The sequence below is a fragment of the Falco rusticolus genome, chromosome 1 (genome assembly GCF_015220075.1).
Source record: "Falco rusticolus isolate bFalRus1 chromosome 1, bFalRus1.pri, whole genome shotgun sequence".
In the NCBI taxonomy this organism is placed as follows: domain Eukaryota; kingdom Metazoa; phylum Chordata; class Aves; order Falconiformes; family Falconidae; genus Falco; species Falco rusticolus.
Genome location: NC_051187.1, coordinates 403,339 through 418,411, shown reverse-complemented (window position 1 = coordinate 418,411; position 15,073 = coordinate 403,339). Strand labels below are relative to the sequence as shown.

At 56.2% G+C, this 15,073-nt stretch overlaps 2 protein-coding genes across 4 annotated transcripts; both read left to right on the top strand.

The window, feature by feature from the left end:
* Positions 1–8: 8 nt before the first annotated feature.
* Positions 9–10,830, top strand: HGS (hepatocyte growth factor-regulated tyrosine kinase substrate). 3 transcript variants are annotated; one of them, XM_037402896.1, is made up of 21 exons: positions 9–104; positions 536–620; positions 1,027–1,102; positions 1,658–1,750; positions 3,704–3,827; positions 5,222–5,274; positions 5,838–5,906; positions 6,094–6,218; positions 6,457–6,535; positions 6,623–6,721; positions 7,094–7,189; positions 7,551–7,589; positions 7,674–7,817; positions 7,967–8,177; positions 8,360–8,532; positions 8,690–8,830; positions 8,909–9,086; positions 9,166–9,299; positions 9,611–9,727; positions 10,078–10,173; positions 10,251–10,830. In XM_037402896.1, exons 1-21 carry the CDS (start codon positions 68–70, stop codon positions 10,356–10,358), a joined length of 2,277 nt encoding a protein of 758 aa, XP_037258793.1. In that variant the 5' UTR covers positions 9–67; the 3' UTR covers positions 10,359–10,830. The 3 variants fall into 3 exon arrangements, with proteins under 3 accessions (XP_037258793.1, XP_037258786.1, XP_037258802.1); XM_037402889.1 differs by having other exon boundaries at positions 7,964–8,177; XM_037402905.1 differs by lacking the exons at positions 10,078–10,173; positions 10,251–10,830 and adding an exon at positions 9,983–10,071 and having other exon boundaries at positions 7,964–8,177.
* Positions 10,831–10,922: 92 nt separating this feature from the next.
* MRPL12 (mitochondrial ribosomal protein L12) lies at positions 10,923–14,864 on the top strand. The gene is made up of 4 exons (XM_037402919.1): positions 10,923–11,294; positions 11,382–11,465; positions 11,590–11,721; positions 14,480–14,864. Exons 1-4 carry the CDS (start codon positions 10,938–10,940, stop codon positions 14,594–14,596), a joined length of 690 nt encoding a protein of 229 aa, XP_037258816.1. The 5' UTR covers positions 10,923–10,937; the 3' UTR covers positions 14,597–14,864.
* Positions 14,865–15,073: the final 209 nt, after the last annotated feature.

Sequence of the window (15,073 nt, the reverse complement as noted above, 5' to 3'; positions counted from 1 at the left end):
GCGGAAGCGCTCCGCGGAGGGGCGGTGGGCCAGGCCAGGCCGGCGGCGACGGCGGTGGCGGGACGCCATGGGGCGCGGCGGCGGCACCTTCGAGCGGCTCCTCGGTACCGGCCGCGGCCTCGCCTCGGCGCGGCGGGTGGGACGGGGGCTGGGCTGGGGGACGCTGCCTCTCGGCGTGGCCGGGAGCCGCAGCCCTCAGCCTGGGCAGCCGGGCGGGCCCGGGGCTGCGTGCCGCCGGCGCGCGCAGCGCTGCCCGGGCCGGTACCGAGGCTCAGTGCTGCCCGGGCGGGCGGTACGGGGCCCGCGGCCCGCAGGAACCGGGGCGGCGGGTCCGAGATTACCGGGTGCCCTGGGGTGTCGGAAGGGGAAGAGCTGGCGCGTTCCGCGAAAAATCGGGATTTTTATCCTCGAGTGCTCGCGTCTGGGGCATCGCCGGAGTCTGTGGGAGCTGTCCCGGGAGCACATCGGCAGCGGTGGAGCAGAGCCGAGATATGCAGTACTGCCTAAAGCAGCCTAATGGTTTCGTTCCTTGCAGATAAGGCTACGAGCCAGCTTCTGCTGGAGACAGACTGGGAATCTATCCTGCAGATCTGTGACATGATCCGTCAGGGAGATACCCAGTAAGTGCTCTTTGGCTGTTGGATGCACTATAAGCACAGCCCTCCTTGGCTTCACAAGGTGAAGCATGAGAGTCTCAGACTGGTCAGCCTGCAGTAGCATGCATCTTGTTACTGCCTTTCAGAAAAATGTTGGAAAGGCAGTATGGTGCCACCAGATATGCTGACATACTTCCCTGACCTCAGGAGTTGCAGGTTACCTCTGGCCTGAAATCCTCAGAGAAACTGAAGCTTGAATGCGCTCATTCCTTCTCTTCCCTTGGGGGGGGTTTGCCTTGGGGGAATCTCGTAGACCATGAGCTAACTCTACCCTTTGTTAGGGTGGGGGTTGGCAGGCGTTCAGCAGCAGCTGAAATCTCCCCTGGGATTCTTGATTGCCTGAGGACGTGTACTCTCTTTCCTTACCCAGAGCAAAATATGCTGTCAACGCTATCAAGAAGAAAGTCAACGATAAGAATCCCCATGTGGCACTCTATGCACTGGAGGTAACGTCAGCCTAAACCGTGAGCACTGCAGGGGCCTGGCTCACAGGCCAGGGAACTTCCCATCTTTTATAAACCTGCCTTCTGGGCTGCGCAGTCTGCACAGTGTTCCCTGCCTATGGAGCATCGGAGTTGCAGCTTGGAGTTTGCCTCCTCCTGGCTCTAGCAGAGAGGTTTTGTGACCGATCAGCAGCCCATGGTCTTCATTCTTTAATTCCACCTCAGTGTTAGGAATATGCAAAGCTGGAAGTTGAGATACTGTCCCTGGGGGTCTGTCTCCACGTAGAAGAGGTACAAAGGCCACCATGAAGTTGAAGGGTAGCTTATTCTCCAGCATGGCGATGTGGACTTCTCTGGCTTGACTGACACTGCCCTAATGCAACTCAGAGCTTAAATAGTGCCCCCATCTTGGTGTGCTGGCTGCTGCAACTCAGAGCTTAAATAGTGCCCCCATCTTGGTGTGCTGGCTGCAGTGACCTGTAACGTGTGCTAGGACTCACCACAGGCCACAGAGAAGGAAGAAGGTGGTGGGCTAACGGTGTCCTTTGCCCTTTGTAGGTCATGGAGTCGGTGGTTAAAAACTGTGGCCAAACAGTCCATGATGAGGTGGCCAATAAACAGACTATGGAGGAACTGAAGGAAATACTCAAGGTAAATGTATCTTGGTTTACTACTGATTTTGAATGAGGTTGGAAAAGAAGCAGAAGAAGGAGAAAATGCATGTGTCCTCTCTTTCGTTCCCTCTGCGTAAAGAGCAGAAGGGAAGGTGTTGGGAAATGTGTTTCAGAAAAGAGCAAACTGTATTGCATGATGTGAAGGAGCGTAGGGAACTAAGGAGTGCCTGTGAGGGAGAGAAGATGTGAGAGCAGAGGTCACGTTTGGCTGTATTGTGAAGTGGGGTAGGAATACGCTGCAAAGGCCTAGACCATTTCATGGTAAATGCTCTTGGGTGCAACGCTTTGCTTGGCTTGAGACAGCAAAGGAAAAAGAGAGGTGATGGTCTGGCAGTTTCACCAAGGACCTAAGCAGCAGTGAGGCAAATCGCCTTCCCATAGCACAGCGAGACACACACAGGAAGGTAGAGCACCAGGTAAAAACTGGCAGAAGCTTCCCCTTTATCATGGCCATTTCATTGGCCTGTGGAATTGTTTGAGGAGCTTTGCAGGATGTAAACCTGGCTGTTTTCACTGACAAGCTGTTGCCAGAAGCTATCACTTGCAGGTTTGATATAACATACCTGTAAGAGCTCTGTAAGTCCTTGCTCTGGACACTTCCACAACTGAAGTGGAAATGGGAACTTCTGTCTCCAGCTCCCAGCCCCAGAACAGCAATGCCCAGACAAGAGCTTGTTAGAGCAGTGCTGTTCCTTCCTTACAGCCTCTGTCTTCTGCCAGAAGCAGACAACCAGATGACCCAGATTATTTGGTGAATGAGCTGTGCGAGTCCCATCATCTTGTACACTGTAGTAGGGTGTCTCTCTCCTGTGACCTTCCTGTTAGGGCTGGCTTCAGTCTCCATGCAGGGTCTTCTGTTCAGATAGGAGTGCTGTCGTAATGTGATGGCTAGGTGCAGCTATTCCAGGCGCTGAGGAGATCAGATCCAGAGATTTTGTGGTTCTCTCCAGTTTGCCTTGGTAGTTTCATAACTGCCACAGATCCATTCTCCTCCTACACATGGAACTTTGCTGCTTGTGAATGCCTAGTGCTGGTAACATGGTCTTAGTTCTGATGAGGTTCAGGGTTGTGACTTGTGGAATGCAGGATTTTGCCAGATCTTCTAGAATTTGGGAGCTCCAGGAACTGTCAGTAAGTCATGCTGTGTGGGCTGAGCTCTTGGCTGAAATTGGAGCTTGACAATGCTCCTCTGCTTCCTGGGGGATTTCTGGAGCAGCCAGTCATGTGAACGTGTGATGATTTGGTCAGCTGATGACAGGGTTGCTCTCGGAGGCTGGCTGGGATCTGAACAGGCTTGCCAAGTTTCCTCCACCTCCTTGAACTGTGATACAACCACCCCTGCCTCCAAAGGGCAGGCTTCCCAGCTGTCTGTACTGTGTCACATCCTGAGTAGTGTTGGGTATTCCCAGGCTGGAGGTATTGACAGTCTGGCACCAACACCCTCCGGCTGTGAGCTTGTGGTGCCCTGTCAGTCCTCGGGTGAGGCAGACTGTTGCTGTTCTGCCCAGCTGGGTAGCTGTAGGTCCCACAGTTTTACAAGTGCAGAACGAGCAACTTTTGTGAGGAGGTGAACAAAGATGTTGTGCAGGCCAGTGTTTGTGTCTGCCCTGGGGAGCAGCTGTGCAAGTCTTTGTGGGTGTTTTCTCAAAGCATCATAACCACACCCCTTTTTGAGTTTCTCCATGCTGCTCTGAAGGAAGTTTTCTTGTTTGTGCTGGAGGGCAGAAGTGGGGAAGCTGAAGGAGTATGTCATCCTTGTTGTGAATTGTCCTTATGGCAGCTTTCTGACAGCTCTTACCTTGCACAAGTGCTCTAAAGTTTCTCTTCCCCTGAATGGTATTTCTGGCTTCTCTTCTAGGGGATTCACACCATCCTTGGGGTTTCGGGATCTTTTTCTCAGATTTTTTTTTTCTCCTCCCTTTCTGCACAGAGACAAGTGGAGACAAGTGTCCGCAGTAAGATCCTGTACCTTATCCAGGCCTGGGCTCATGCCTTCCGCAATGAGCCCAAGTACAAGGTGGTGCAGGACACCTATCAGATAATGAAGGTTGAAGGTGAGGACTCTGTGGGAAAAGGTGGGTGGACAATTGGCCGAGCAGCTATGCTCTGGAGGAGCCTTGCAGGAGCAGGAATGGGTGTCAGGACCCTGCCTGGCATCAGCAAAATCTGGACTTACAATACTGAACTTTTTCTTGGTGCCCGATACCCAATTAACTTCTTGGAGTGACTGAATCCTGCTGCAGAGAGAGGACAGCCCTGTTGTCCCAGGACTGGGGGCTGCCTTGCTGTGGGCCTCCAGCCCTGCTAGCAGCTAAGGGTTGGCAGTGAGACCTGAAAAGCAGGAGCTGCAAATGTTCTTCAGGAAACTGGCAGCAAATCAGCGTGTCCTTTGGGAAGGAATTTACAGCAGGGTGGTTCCTTCCTCCCAGCCTTTCATTAGTCCTCCTGGGATGGGTCCATGCTCCTGCTTTCTGACAGTGTCAGCATGGCACTTTCTCTCTTGTCCTGGGATGGCAGCGTTTCCTGTGAGGGAAGGGACGTGCTGCCGTCTCTGCTTTTCTCTGCACCAGAACCTCCACGGGCAGTGGGAAAGCCTGGAGGTCTCCATCGCCCACGGAGCTGGTGTTGCTACGCTCTTGCTGTTCATAGGGGATGGGCCTCAGAGCCCTGCCTGCCCACGCAGCGGCCTTTTCTTCCCCCATCGTCAGCTCAAGGTCTTGAGAAATAAGCCTTATCCAAGGGGCCCTGATGTCCCTTACAGGTGTATAAGGGAAATCAATGGGGCATGTCCCCATTAGGGCCATGAAGATGGTGAGGGGACCGGAGCACCTCCCTCATGAGGAAAGGCTGAGGGAGCTGGGCCTGTTTAGCCTGCGGAAGACTGAGAGGGGATCTTGTCACTTTATACAAATATCTTAAGGGCAAGTGTCAAGAGGATGGGGCCAAGCTCTTTGCAGTGGTGCCCAGCGACAGGACCAGGGGCAAAGGGCACAACCTGCAGCACAGGAAGTTCCATCTGAATGTAAGGAAACACTTCTTTTCTTTGAGGGTGACACAGAGCACTGGAACAGGCTGCCCAGAGAAGTTGTGGAGTCTGCTTCTCTGGAGGCATTCAAAACCCAACTGGATGCAATTCTGTGCAACCTGCTGTAGGTGAACCTGCTTTAGCAGGGGGGCTTGGACTAGATGATCTCCAGAGGTCCCTTCCAACCCCAACCATTCTGTGATTTGAGAGCGTGGCTGAGAGCCAGACTGTGTGAGCACTGGCCTCTGGCCTCCTGCAGCAGGAAGATTGTTGCCAGTTATGTCAGAGTAAGATAATGGTCAGGGTAGGTGAGCTGAGCTGGATATGAGTGTGGCTGAGACCTGTGGCATGAGGCTGTAGGCACCACGGCCTTCTGGTGCCGGAGGAGCCCTTTCACACAGGACACTGTCACTTCTCCTGCAGGTCACGTGTTCCCGGAATTCAAAGAGAGCGATGCCATGTTCGCTGCTGAAAGGGTGAGCTCTGGTAGTGGGGAGGGAGTCGGCACTGCAGGACAGACCTTCCATCTCCTGTCCCCTTCCTACTGAGCCTTCCATTCTTGCATTCTTCCATTTCATGCAGATTAGTGGCCTTACTGGGTACATACTGCTCCCAGCTGTCATGTGGGCAGTTTTGGGGTGGTGCACAGCAAGTTAACCTAAAACTACCACATGGAGGGGGAGAACTGACCAGGACAGGGAGTTCTCTCTGTGTATCTATAAGAGACATCTTACCCTACTTTGGTGGCCTTCCCCCAGCATGGCAGTCTGAACATGGCAGCAGGGCATTGCTAAAGTGATTGCTGTGCAGATATGTTCCTAGAAAATCTCTTGCTGACTAGGAAAGCGTCACAGTCTCTAGGAATGTGAGTGGAAATAACTTGTGGAAATTCATAGTTCCTGTTGAGCTGCAAATGCTTCCAGTCTCCCCCATTCATAAGAATACCTTGGTTAGCTGTAGGAGCTCCTGAAAGGCTCTGTGGAGACTCTCCTTGAGTCATCTTTTCCCCTTCTTATGCAATTTTCCTTAACCCTGACAGGCTCCAGACTGGGTCGATGCTGAGGAGTGTCACAGATGTCGAGTGCAGTTTGGCGTTGTGACACGGAAGGTGGGTGCCACTGCTGCCCCTCTGGATTCCCTGGTCCTGCACGTCCCGCTGAGCCTGCATGGAAGTGTGTTGGTGCTGGGCTGTGTTCCCTGGCCACTGGCAGGGAAACACCAGGAGTGTCTGAGAGATGCTGTCTAATGGTGAAGAAGTGTCTTGCTACCGCACTGATGTCTCCCATCCTTTGCAGCATCATTGCAGGGCCTGTGGGCAGATATTCTGTGGCAAATGTTCCTCCAAGTATTCCACCATCCCCAAGTTTGGGATTGAGAAGGAAGTGAGAGTGTGCGAGCCCTGTTACGAGCATCTCAACAAGTCAGTACCCTTTGTGGTGTGTTTCTTTGCCTCCAACAGCTGGGACTGTGAGGGGAGAAGCTTGGTGTGGAGCCACCTTTCTGCAGACCTGAGCTAGGGTTTCCCAAGCTGCGCAGGCAGGGCTGGGTTCCCTTTCTTCCTGGGAATGGGGTTTACAGCTGTAGTGTTGTGCAGAGCTGGGGCTCCAGTGCGGAGGAAGGAGCATTCAGTCTGCACTGTCACCTCTTTCTGACTACAGGAAAGCTGAGGGTAAAGCTGCTGCCACCTCTGAACTGCCCCCTGAGTACCTGACCAGCCCCCTCTCTCAGCAGTCCCAGGTGAGTGGCTGCCCTGTAGGTGATCCAGTGATCCTGACCAGCTTGTTAATCCCTTTACTGACCACCTCATCATCATTCCACTTGCAGCTTCCCCCAAAGCGTGATGAGACAGCTCTGCAAGAGGAGGAAGAGCTCCAACTAGCTATTGCCTTGTCTCAGTCAGAGGCTGAGGAGAAGGAGAGAATGGTTTGTGCCCTGCTTGGCATCTGGGAGTGGTTGTTGCCATACAGCCCAGATGTGCTGGGCATCTCCTTGCTCTCCAGTAACAGATCTCTAGGCCTGCCCTGGTGTGAGCAAGTTGCAGGGCCTGTGGAATGAGAGGGTGGAAGTGGAGCCCGGCACATGCTGCGTTGCAGTTGCGGATCTTGGAAGCAGGCTGTGCCCAAGCTGCAAGCCCTGGGCATGCTGGCCTGCGGGAACCACACAAAGTGTGAGGCTGGGTCTGCCGGCCATGCCTGGCCGTCGCTAGGAACCTCATCTACCCAGGCTGTTGCTGACTGGGTGATTTAGAGGGGTCTGGACAGTCCCCGAGTTGACTGTTTTTTCCCTCTTTTGCAGAGGCAGAAAACTACCTACTCCATGTACCCGAAGGCTGAGCCCACACCTGTCACGTCATCAGCTCCCCCAGTCAGCACGCTCTATTCCCCATCTGTGGTACGTTCATGGGAGCCCCTGAACACGAAGTGGCTGGACACAGGCCAGTTTCCTAGCCTGAGTCTTCCGCGTCAGATTTAATTCCTGTTCTGAGAGATTTGTCTCGTTCAATCCCTTGCTCTTTCGCAGCACTGCTGCATTTTCAGCAAGAAGGTCTGTATTCAGCTGGCATTTAGGTACCTCTGCTGCTTCCAGTAGCTGCAGCATGTGTTTGGCTGAAGGAGAGGGCTGTCCCCTTTCAGGCTCTTGCTGATGCTCGGCACTGGTGGTTGTGTGTAACCAGGTCTGAGCATCACGTCTGTGTGCGAGCTGTGGGTCTCTGGTTTCTCTGAACCAGATTTCCCTGTTTGTCTTTTTCCAGAATTCCTCTGCTCCCTTGGCTGAGGACATTGACCCAGAGGTAAGGATTCAGGCCTTACTAGTCCATGGCACAGGCTCACTCCCCGCGGGGCTGTGATGCTCATCTTCCTGCTCTTTCTGGCAGCTGGCTCGGTACCTGAACCGCAACTACTGGGAGAAGAAACAAGAGGAAGTTCGCAAGAGCCCCACCCCATCAGCACCTCTGTCCCTCACAGAGCCAGCCGCTCAGCCTGGGGAAGCCCACCCTGCCCCACTTGGTGTTGTTGAGGTAAGAGGGGGCCTGGCACTATGGCAGCTTCTGAGGGGTGAGAAGTGCACAAATGCTTCCCTTGGCCCTGACACGCAGTTCTGCAGGCTTGCTGGTGGCTCACAGCATGGGAGAGTTGAGGCTGACTGGTTTCCCTGTCCTTCCAGCAGCAATACCAGAATGGCGAGTCTGAGGAGAACCACGAGCAGTTCCTGAAGGCACTGCAGAATGCGGTCACCACATTTGTCAACCGCATGAAGAGTAACCACATGCGGGGCCGCAGCATCACCAATGACTCGGCTGTATTGTCCCTCTTCCAGTCCATCAACAACATGCACCCCCAGCTGCTGGAGCTGCTCAACCAGCTGGATGAGCGCAGGCGTATGTGGGAGCTGCCCAGCTGTGGGCGTGGGGAGGAGCGGTTGATTGCCAGGGCTTTCCCCAGGGCCAGGGTTTGGCATTCCCGTGACACGGTCTCTCTGGAGAGAAGCCAGTGTGCAGGGAGAGGTGGTCCGACTGCTGTGGCCTGAGAGGGTCCCTGAGACTGGCTTTTCCCTCCCCAGTGTACTACGAAGGCCTGCAGGACAAACTGGCTCAGATCCGGGATGCACGTGGGGCTCTGAACGCGCTGCGGGAGGAGCATCAGGAGAAGCTGCGTCGTGCAGCAGAGGAGGCAGAGCGCCAGCGCCAGATCCAGCTGGCCCAGAAGCTGGAGATCATGAGGCAGAAGAAGCAGGTGAGGCAGGGAAGAGTTTCCAGGGTATCTGGGTCTGCGTCAGCCAGCAGGCCTGCCTGCACCTTGGGCGAGCCCAGGACTGGCAGGGGCAGCTGCCCTGGCAGGAGCGGATGCTGTGGTGTCCTGGCTTCTAGTTGTCATGGCCCTCTTCCCACAGGAGTACCTGGAGATGCAGCGTCAGCTGGCCATCCAGCGACTCCAGGAGCAGGAGAAGGAGAGGCAGATGCGCCTGGAACAGCAGAAGCAGACCATCCAGATGAGAGCCCAGATGCCAGCTTTTTCACTGCCTTATGCCCAGGTGCGGCTGCTGGGCCAGAGACCCTCCTGCCAGGTCCCAGGGGATGTGGCCTAAAGCTTCCTTTTCTTCCCTCAACAGCTCCAGGCCATGCCCGCAGCCAGTGGGGTGATCTACCAGCCCTCCGGGCCCACCAGCTTCCCTGGCACCTTCAGCCCGGCTGGCTCCGTGGAGGGCTCTCCCATGCACAGTGTATATATGAACCAGGCAGCACAAGGGGGCACGGGGCCATACACCGCAATGCCCGTCACGGGAACAGGTACGTCACCCAGTTGCTCCCACGTGGGTGGGAGCTGAGGGCAAGGTGGTTGCTTCTATCTCTGACCTCTCCACCCCAGATCCCAGCATGGTGAACGCTTACATGTACCAGCCGGGAACAGGCAGTGGGCAGGCGGCTCAGCAGGGGCAGGCGGTGCCCACCACCACCCCGGCGTACTCATCCTACCAGCCAACTCCAACACAGGGCTACCAGGCAAGCGAGGGCAGAGCAGCTCGTGGCTGGCTGTGGCGTTCTGCAGGGCTTGGTGCAACTCGCTCCATCCCGGCAATGGAATTTCTGAGCGGGAGGGAGAAAGGGCTGGGTGGTCCCAGATCTCTGGCTCTGCGGCTGCTCTCGCTGTGGGAGTGGGTTGGGGCTGGGGCCAGAGCCAGTTCAGAGCTTCCCGTGGTGCAGAGGGAGGAAGACACCCTGGTTCCAGTGGAGTGGGGAGAGTGGTGCTGGGGCATTGGTTTGAGACAAGCCATCGCTGCCTGCACCACCTCTCACTGGCCTCTCCTCCCCAGAGCGCAGCCTCGCAGTCGCAGAGCATCCCGGCCATCTCTCAGGCCCCCCAGTCGGGTGCTGTGGGCTACATGGGCAGCCAGTCAGTCTCCATGGGCTACCAGCCCTATGGCATGCAGGTGAGCACCCCCTGCTACACAGGCCCCTTCTTGGGTGCTGGGGGGGATGAGGTGTGAGTGGTCTTCAGCCCATGGAGCCTTTCAAGGCATGCACTGCCAGGGGTGGGGAAGAGTCTCCTTCTCTGGAGGCATTCAAAACCTGCCTGGATGCAACACTGCAACCTGCTGTGGGTGAACCTGCTTTAGCCAGGGGTTGGAATGGGTGATCTCCAGTGGTCCCTTCCCACCCTGACCATTCTGCGATCCTGTGAAAAGGGGAGGCAGGCTGAAGGCTGTGGGCCTCCACCTCCTGCCCTGTGGCCGCCCCACATCCCCCAGCCCTTCTGACGGCCACCCCCTCGCTCCTGCAGAGCCTCCTGTCTGCCCTGCCGGCGCAGGAAGCCACACTGAGCAGCCTGCCAGCCCAGCAGTCCTACCTGCCTGGGCAGCAGCCCCTCTACCAACAGGTGAGTGCCACCAGCCCCGGCAGGGTTGGGGCCCCGGGGCGGCATGTCCGCTGATGAAGCCACTTTATCTGTTCCAGATGGCACCTGCTGGAGGGGCCCCCCCGCAGCAACAGCCCCCGCCGGTGGCCGCCCCTGTGCAGCAGCCGCCGGGCAGCGGAGAGGCACAGCTTATCTCGTTTGACTGATCCCCGCCGCAGGGTGCGGGGGGGAGGGGGTGTCCCGCGTAACACTACTCTTCACGCCGAACACTTCTGTACCCCAGCCGCTCACCGCGCCCTCCCCGCCCCGCGCCCTGCGCAGCTCCCCTGGGCCTGTGGGGCTCCAGCCGCCGGCTCCGGGCCAGGGAGGCCGCAGCGGAGCAGCTCTCCGGCACCGCGGCCTGGGGCTGCCCCCTGGCCCTGCCCGCCCTGCCCTGCCAGCCCGCGGACCCCCGTGCCAGGAGGAGCCAGGGGGTAGTGCGGCCTGCGGCCCCCTTGCCGCGGGCCCGGTGGGGCTGTGCTGCAGAGCCCCGCTTCGCCCCACCCCGCCCCAGCTGAGCCCCCTCCCCGCCAGCGCCATCTCCCCGGGCCCAGGCCCTGTCCCCGCGGCACGGCCGCTCCCTCGCTCCGCACGGGGCAGTCCGAGCGCGAACGGCGATAATAAAGTGTTGGGAACGAACTGCGGCCTGGTGTGCTGGGGGCGCGAGGGTCGCGGCCTGGCGGGGCGAACGAGTCCTGGCGGACCTGGCGGCTAGAGCGCCGTCTGCTCGCCGCCTCGCCGCAACCATGGAGGCGCGACGCTGCGGCCTAGAGCGGCCCGACGCGGCGCGGGGGCTGCCGGGACCATCGAGCGCGGGGCAGAGCGCCGCCGTGTCCTCTGCGGCCGCCATGCTGCCCGCCGCCCGCGCGCTGCCGCCGCGCCTGCCCCGCCGCCTGTCGCCCGCCTTGCGCTGGGCCGCGGCCCGGCCACCCGCCGCTGGCCTGCGGGCGCTGGGCACGGGCCGCGCACGGCGCTCGGAGGTGCTGGCCGAGGCGCCGCTGGACACGGCCACCAAGGAGTACTCGCCCAAGGTGCGGCAGCTGGTGCAGGACATCGCGGGGCTGACGCTGCTGGAGGTGGCCGACCTCAACGCGCTCCTCAAGGTGGGTGGCCCGGCCCGCCTCATACCGGCCTGGCCCGGCCCGCGTGCGCCGCCTCACTGGCCGCCGGTGCCGCTGCTCTTCCCGCAGGAGACGCTGAAGATCCCGGACGTGGGGGTGATGCCGGCGGCGGCTGCTGCTGCTCCTTTCCAGCGCGCCCAAGCAGCTCCGCAGGTACCGGGCTCTGCGGGGAGGGGTCGGGAGTTGGGCTTCAGGGGCTCCGAGTCGGCTTGGTGGGTCCCCACGCGCGGGGGGGGGGAGGGCTGTTGGACTTTCACCGAGTTCTGGCTGCTTCCAGGAGGAGGAAGGTGTCCCGCTCAAGAAAGAGAAAACACATTTCACTGTCCGGCTGACAGAGCTGAAGCCTGCTGACAAGGTGAAGCTGATCAAGGAGGTGAAGAACTTCGTGCCAGGAGTGAACCTCGTGCAGGTGAGGAGTGGGCTGCCCGAGGCTCTGGCCACCCTACTGCATCGCCCCCAGGCCCAGATGGGTCCCGAAGCGTGTAGCAAGCGGCAGCCTCAATTTTCTGTTTGAAGGGAAGCCTGGATTTCTGCGTTTAGAACAGTCTGCCAGTGCACACGCCTCAGTGCAAAGATGTGGATGAGGTGTAGAGCAGGGATCGGTCGCATCTGTTTGCCTGGTTTTTTTAGAGACTGCTGTTCCCTCCCTGCTCTGCTGCATGGCCACCAAGTGAGCCCCTAGCAGAAGCGGTGAAGGAGGCAATGACCTCAGAGTGCCTTGTGCCAGCCAGCTTCAGCATCTCCAAACTCAGGAGCTTCTGTGAGCGTTCTTGTAGAATTTGGGAGTAGCCAGGATTCCTTGCTACAGACAGATTTGGCTTGCCTTCTCCTTGGCTTTTTTGAAGGCCAATACGTTTCTGAATTTAGATGATTTACTGCAATTCACGTGTCTTGCAATCCACACTTCCAGTCTTTTTCAGAGCTCTTCTTTTTGTAGGTGATGCCTCTTTTTCCTCGGATGAGACGGGCCTTTCACAGTTTTGTGCAGCATCTGAGCTCATGCCCTTGAACCATGATATAGGTTTAGAACAAAGAATGGGTGATAGAGCTGCTACTGCAGAAGTATTTAACACACTTTGGTTCTCCTCGGGTGATGCTTTCATATCTTGGGGATAATAGTAGCTGTCTGTTTACGTAGTTGCAAGGAAGAAATGTTGAGCATTGTAGATCTGCTCTTATTTGAAGCCTGGGATATCAGAAGGAATTGCAGAAAATCTTCTGACACATTTGTATTGATATATTGCAAAGCAGACAATTCGGTAACAGAGAAACTCTGGTAGCAGAGACATGAGTTTCGTTGGCCTGCTGGGATAACTAACTGTCAGTTTGGTTAGTCTCACAGTTGTTGATCCGTTATCAGTCCCAAGCAAACATTAAAATACCAAAACCCTGTAGCGGACACGATCAGGTAATTAAAAGCTGTCTGCAGAACTAATACTAAATCAACTTGGCTTAGCATGTGGAACCTGTCAGACAACCTGGCTACAGTTCTGATGCAGTTAAAAGGTTGGTAGATGCAGGTTATTGCGGATAAACTTTGTCAAGCGTGACTTACCCGACCTGATATTTTGTTGGTAAAATACACACACACAGACACGCAAAACTGCTCCTGACAGTTGGTTTTGTCTACAGGGGTTGTATTCAAAATGTAGGTGATAATGTTTTTATTATAGATTTTATTGCTATCCAACTGAGGTGATTTTAATGAGATCTGCAGGGAATCTGTTCTTGTCCTGTAGGGCTGTAAATGATTTGCAAAAAGGCATTGCTAGTAAAATCTTGGGACGTTGGGTGCTGATGTGACTCAAACAGGTTAGTCCTGCAGAAACGACCGCTTGATGAGACAGGCGTGTTGTCAGCACAAGCTGGACTCGAGTCCATTTGCACCTCTGGACACTTGTTCAGAGCTGGCCCAATAGATACTTGCCTCGCATCTTCATTCCCATACAGTCCAGCTGGGGTTGGAAGTGCGTTGCCTCTCTGCCCAGTGGGTGTTCCTGCGTGGGTCCAGCTTGGCTCTGGCCCTGCTCTTCCTCCTGCTGGGTGTTGTGAGCAGCTGTTGCCTTTGACTGTGGCTGCTTTAGAACAGAAGTTACACATTAGTGAGCAAGGTTCTTAAATGAATAACTTTGATTGTGTTGCCTGTCCTCATCTTGGCAAGCCAGAAAAGCTCCTTTCTGGACGCTGTCCTGGGCTCTGGGGAGTGAAGGCATGCCTGCCCTGCTGAGCTTTGCCAGCACAGCTACACCTTCTCATCCCTAGTGGAAAAAGTGTTTCCTGCCACCATGGATACATAGTCACTGAGCCCAACGTGAATTAAAACAATAAAACCTTCTTTCTGTCAGCAATGGTCAATCTGTTGGGTGCTAAAATACCTGCAGTGCCACATGGCAGACAGCTGGCAGCAGCTTTTTACTGTAGGAGCCTCCCTGGGTTTTTTTTTTAAGGAGCCAAATAGCTTTGCTGCTGCTGGGTTGTGAGAGAGAGCGCATCTGACTGCAGCAGGGTTTATCCTCCTGGGCTCCCTTCCCTTTTTTGCAGCAGTACTCCCCGAAGTCCCTTTAAATCAGTTCAACAGCTTCTCAGCTTGCCTTAAATTTTGCAGTACTGCATAGTATCGATAGTTTTGTATAAAAAGTCAAAGTATCAAGATTGTGTTGTTAAGCATAGTCCATATGGGAAATTTTTTTTTTTATTTTTTTTTTTTTTTACCCAGTGCAGCACATTCCTGCACAGCTGTGTACAAACCCTGAGACAGCCTCTCCTCCCTGCTGGCAAAAATATGCAACCCAAAACATTCGCTCTGAAAAAAGGCGAGCCAAGGCAGGCCAGTAGCTGCCTTAGCAGGTTGCTGCAGTGGCTCTGTGTGTCCCAGGCTCCTCAGACTGGGGCTGTGCATCTGGATGCACCATGCCTGTGGTAGGAGGAATTGGTGGGCAATCATTGGCTGAAAAAGGCCTTCCAGGACTAAAGTGGATGGGCCCCCACTTACAGTTGGGTTTAGACATCTTCCAGCAGGATGTGCTGTAGTTAAAGTAAAAAGTCTTGGCTTTGGGACCAGTCAGTGAGTTTCCCTGCTTATGCAAAAGTCAGGCTCATGGCTCTAAATCTGTTAATCCAGTTAGTGAAAGCTAGTTTACAAGTCTCGTACTTTGTCTTTCCTGCAGGCAAAGAAGCTGGTGGAGTCCCTTCCGCAGGAGATCAAGGCTAATGCCTCCAAGGACGAAGCAGAGAAGATTAAAGCAGCGCTGGAGGCAGCTGGAGGGACTGTGGTTCTAGAGTAGATGGCCCCTGTCTCATCACTGAGGGACTGGCGCAATGGCAGCCTTCCTCGCTGCCACCTGCCCAGGCACTGGCTGCTGCCGGAGCCGGGGTCCGGTGCTTCTGAGTGTGAGGCATCCCCTGGCTGTGCGGTGGGAATGCTCTCTAGCAGTGATCCGCTGCAAGAATGCCATACGGTTTGGCGGGGCTGCTGCCTAGTTCTGGCATCGCAATGAACTCTACCTTCATAAATGTAAAAAAAACCACGCTGTAAAACGATTAATCTCTCCAGAATCAGCTCTGCCTGATGCTGCCGGGCCCCCGCGCACGCAGCCGGTACCAGCGCTGCTGACGCCCGCCGCGCCGCGCTGCCGCCGCCTCGAGCCGCGTTCTGGTGTCGCCCCCCCCGGGGAGCTCTGGCAGCCCCGGCCGTTAGCGGGGGGAGGCGTCTTCCGCGGTCTGCGGAGCGGGAACCGGCTCTTCGGAGCCCGGGGGCGGCC

What these genes read in the sequence shown, in the direction of transcription:
- HGS (XM_037402889.1), top strand. Translation starts at nt 68, where the DNA reads ATGGGGCGCGGCGGCGGCACCTTCGAGCGGCTCCTCG. An exon ending in CACCTTCGAGCGGCTCCTCG is followed by an intron (nt 105 to 535) that starts GTACCGGCCGCG and finishes CGTTCCTTGCAG; the next exon opens with ATAAGGCTACGAGCCAGCTT. An exon ending in TTTCACTGCCTTATGCCCAG is followed by an intron (nt 8,831 to 8,908) that starts GTGCGGCTGCTG and finishes TTCCCTCAACAG; the next exon opens with CTCCAGGCCATGCCCGCAGC.
- MRPL12 (XM_037402919.1), top strand. Translation starts at nt 10,938, where the DNA reads ATGGAGGCGCGACGCTGCGGCCTAGAGCGGCCCGACGCGGCGCGGGGG. An exon ending in ACCTCAACGCGCTCCTCAAG is followed by an intron (nt 11,295 to 11,381) that starts GTGGGTGGCCCG and finishes CTCTTCCCGCAG; the next exon opens with GAGACGCTGAAGATCCCGGA. An exon ending in CAGGAGTGAACCTCGTGCAG is followed by an intron (nt 11,722 to 14,479) that starts GTGAGGAGTGGG and finishes TCTTTCCTGCAG; the next exon opens with GCAAAGAAGCTGGTGGAGTC.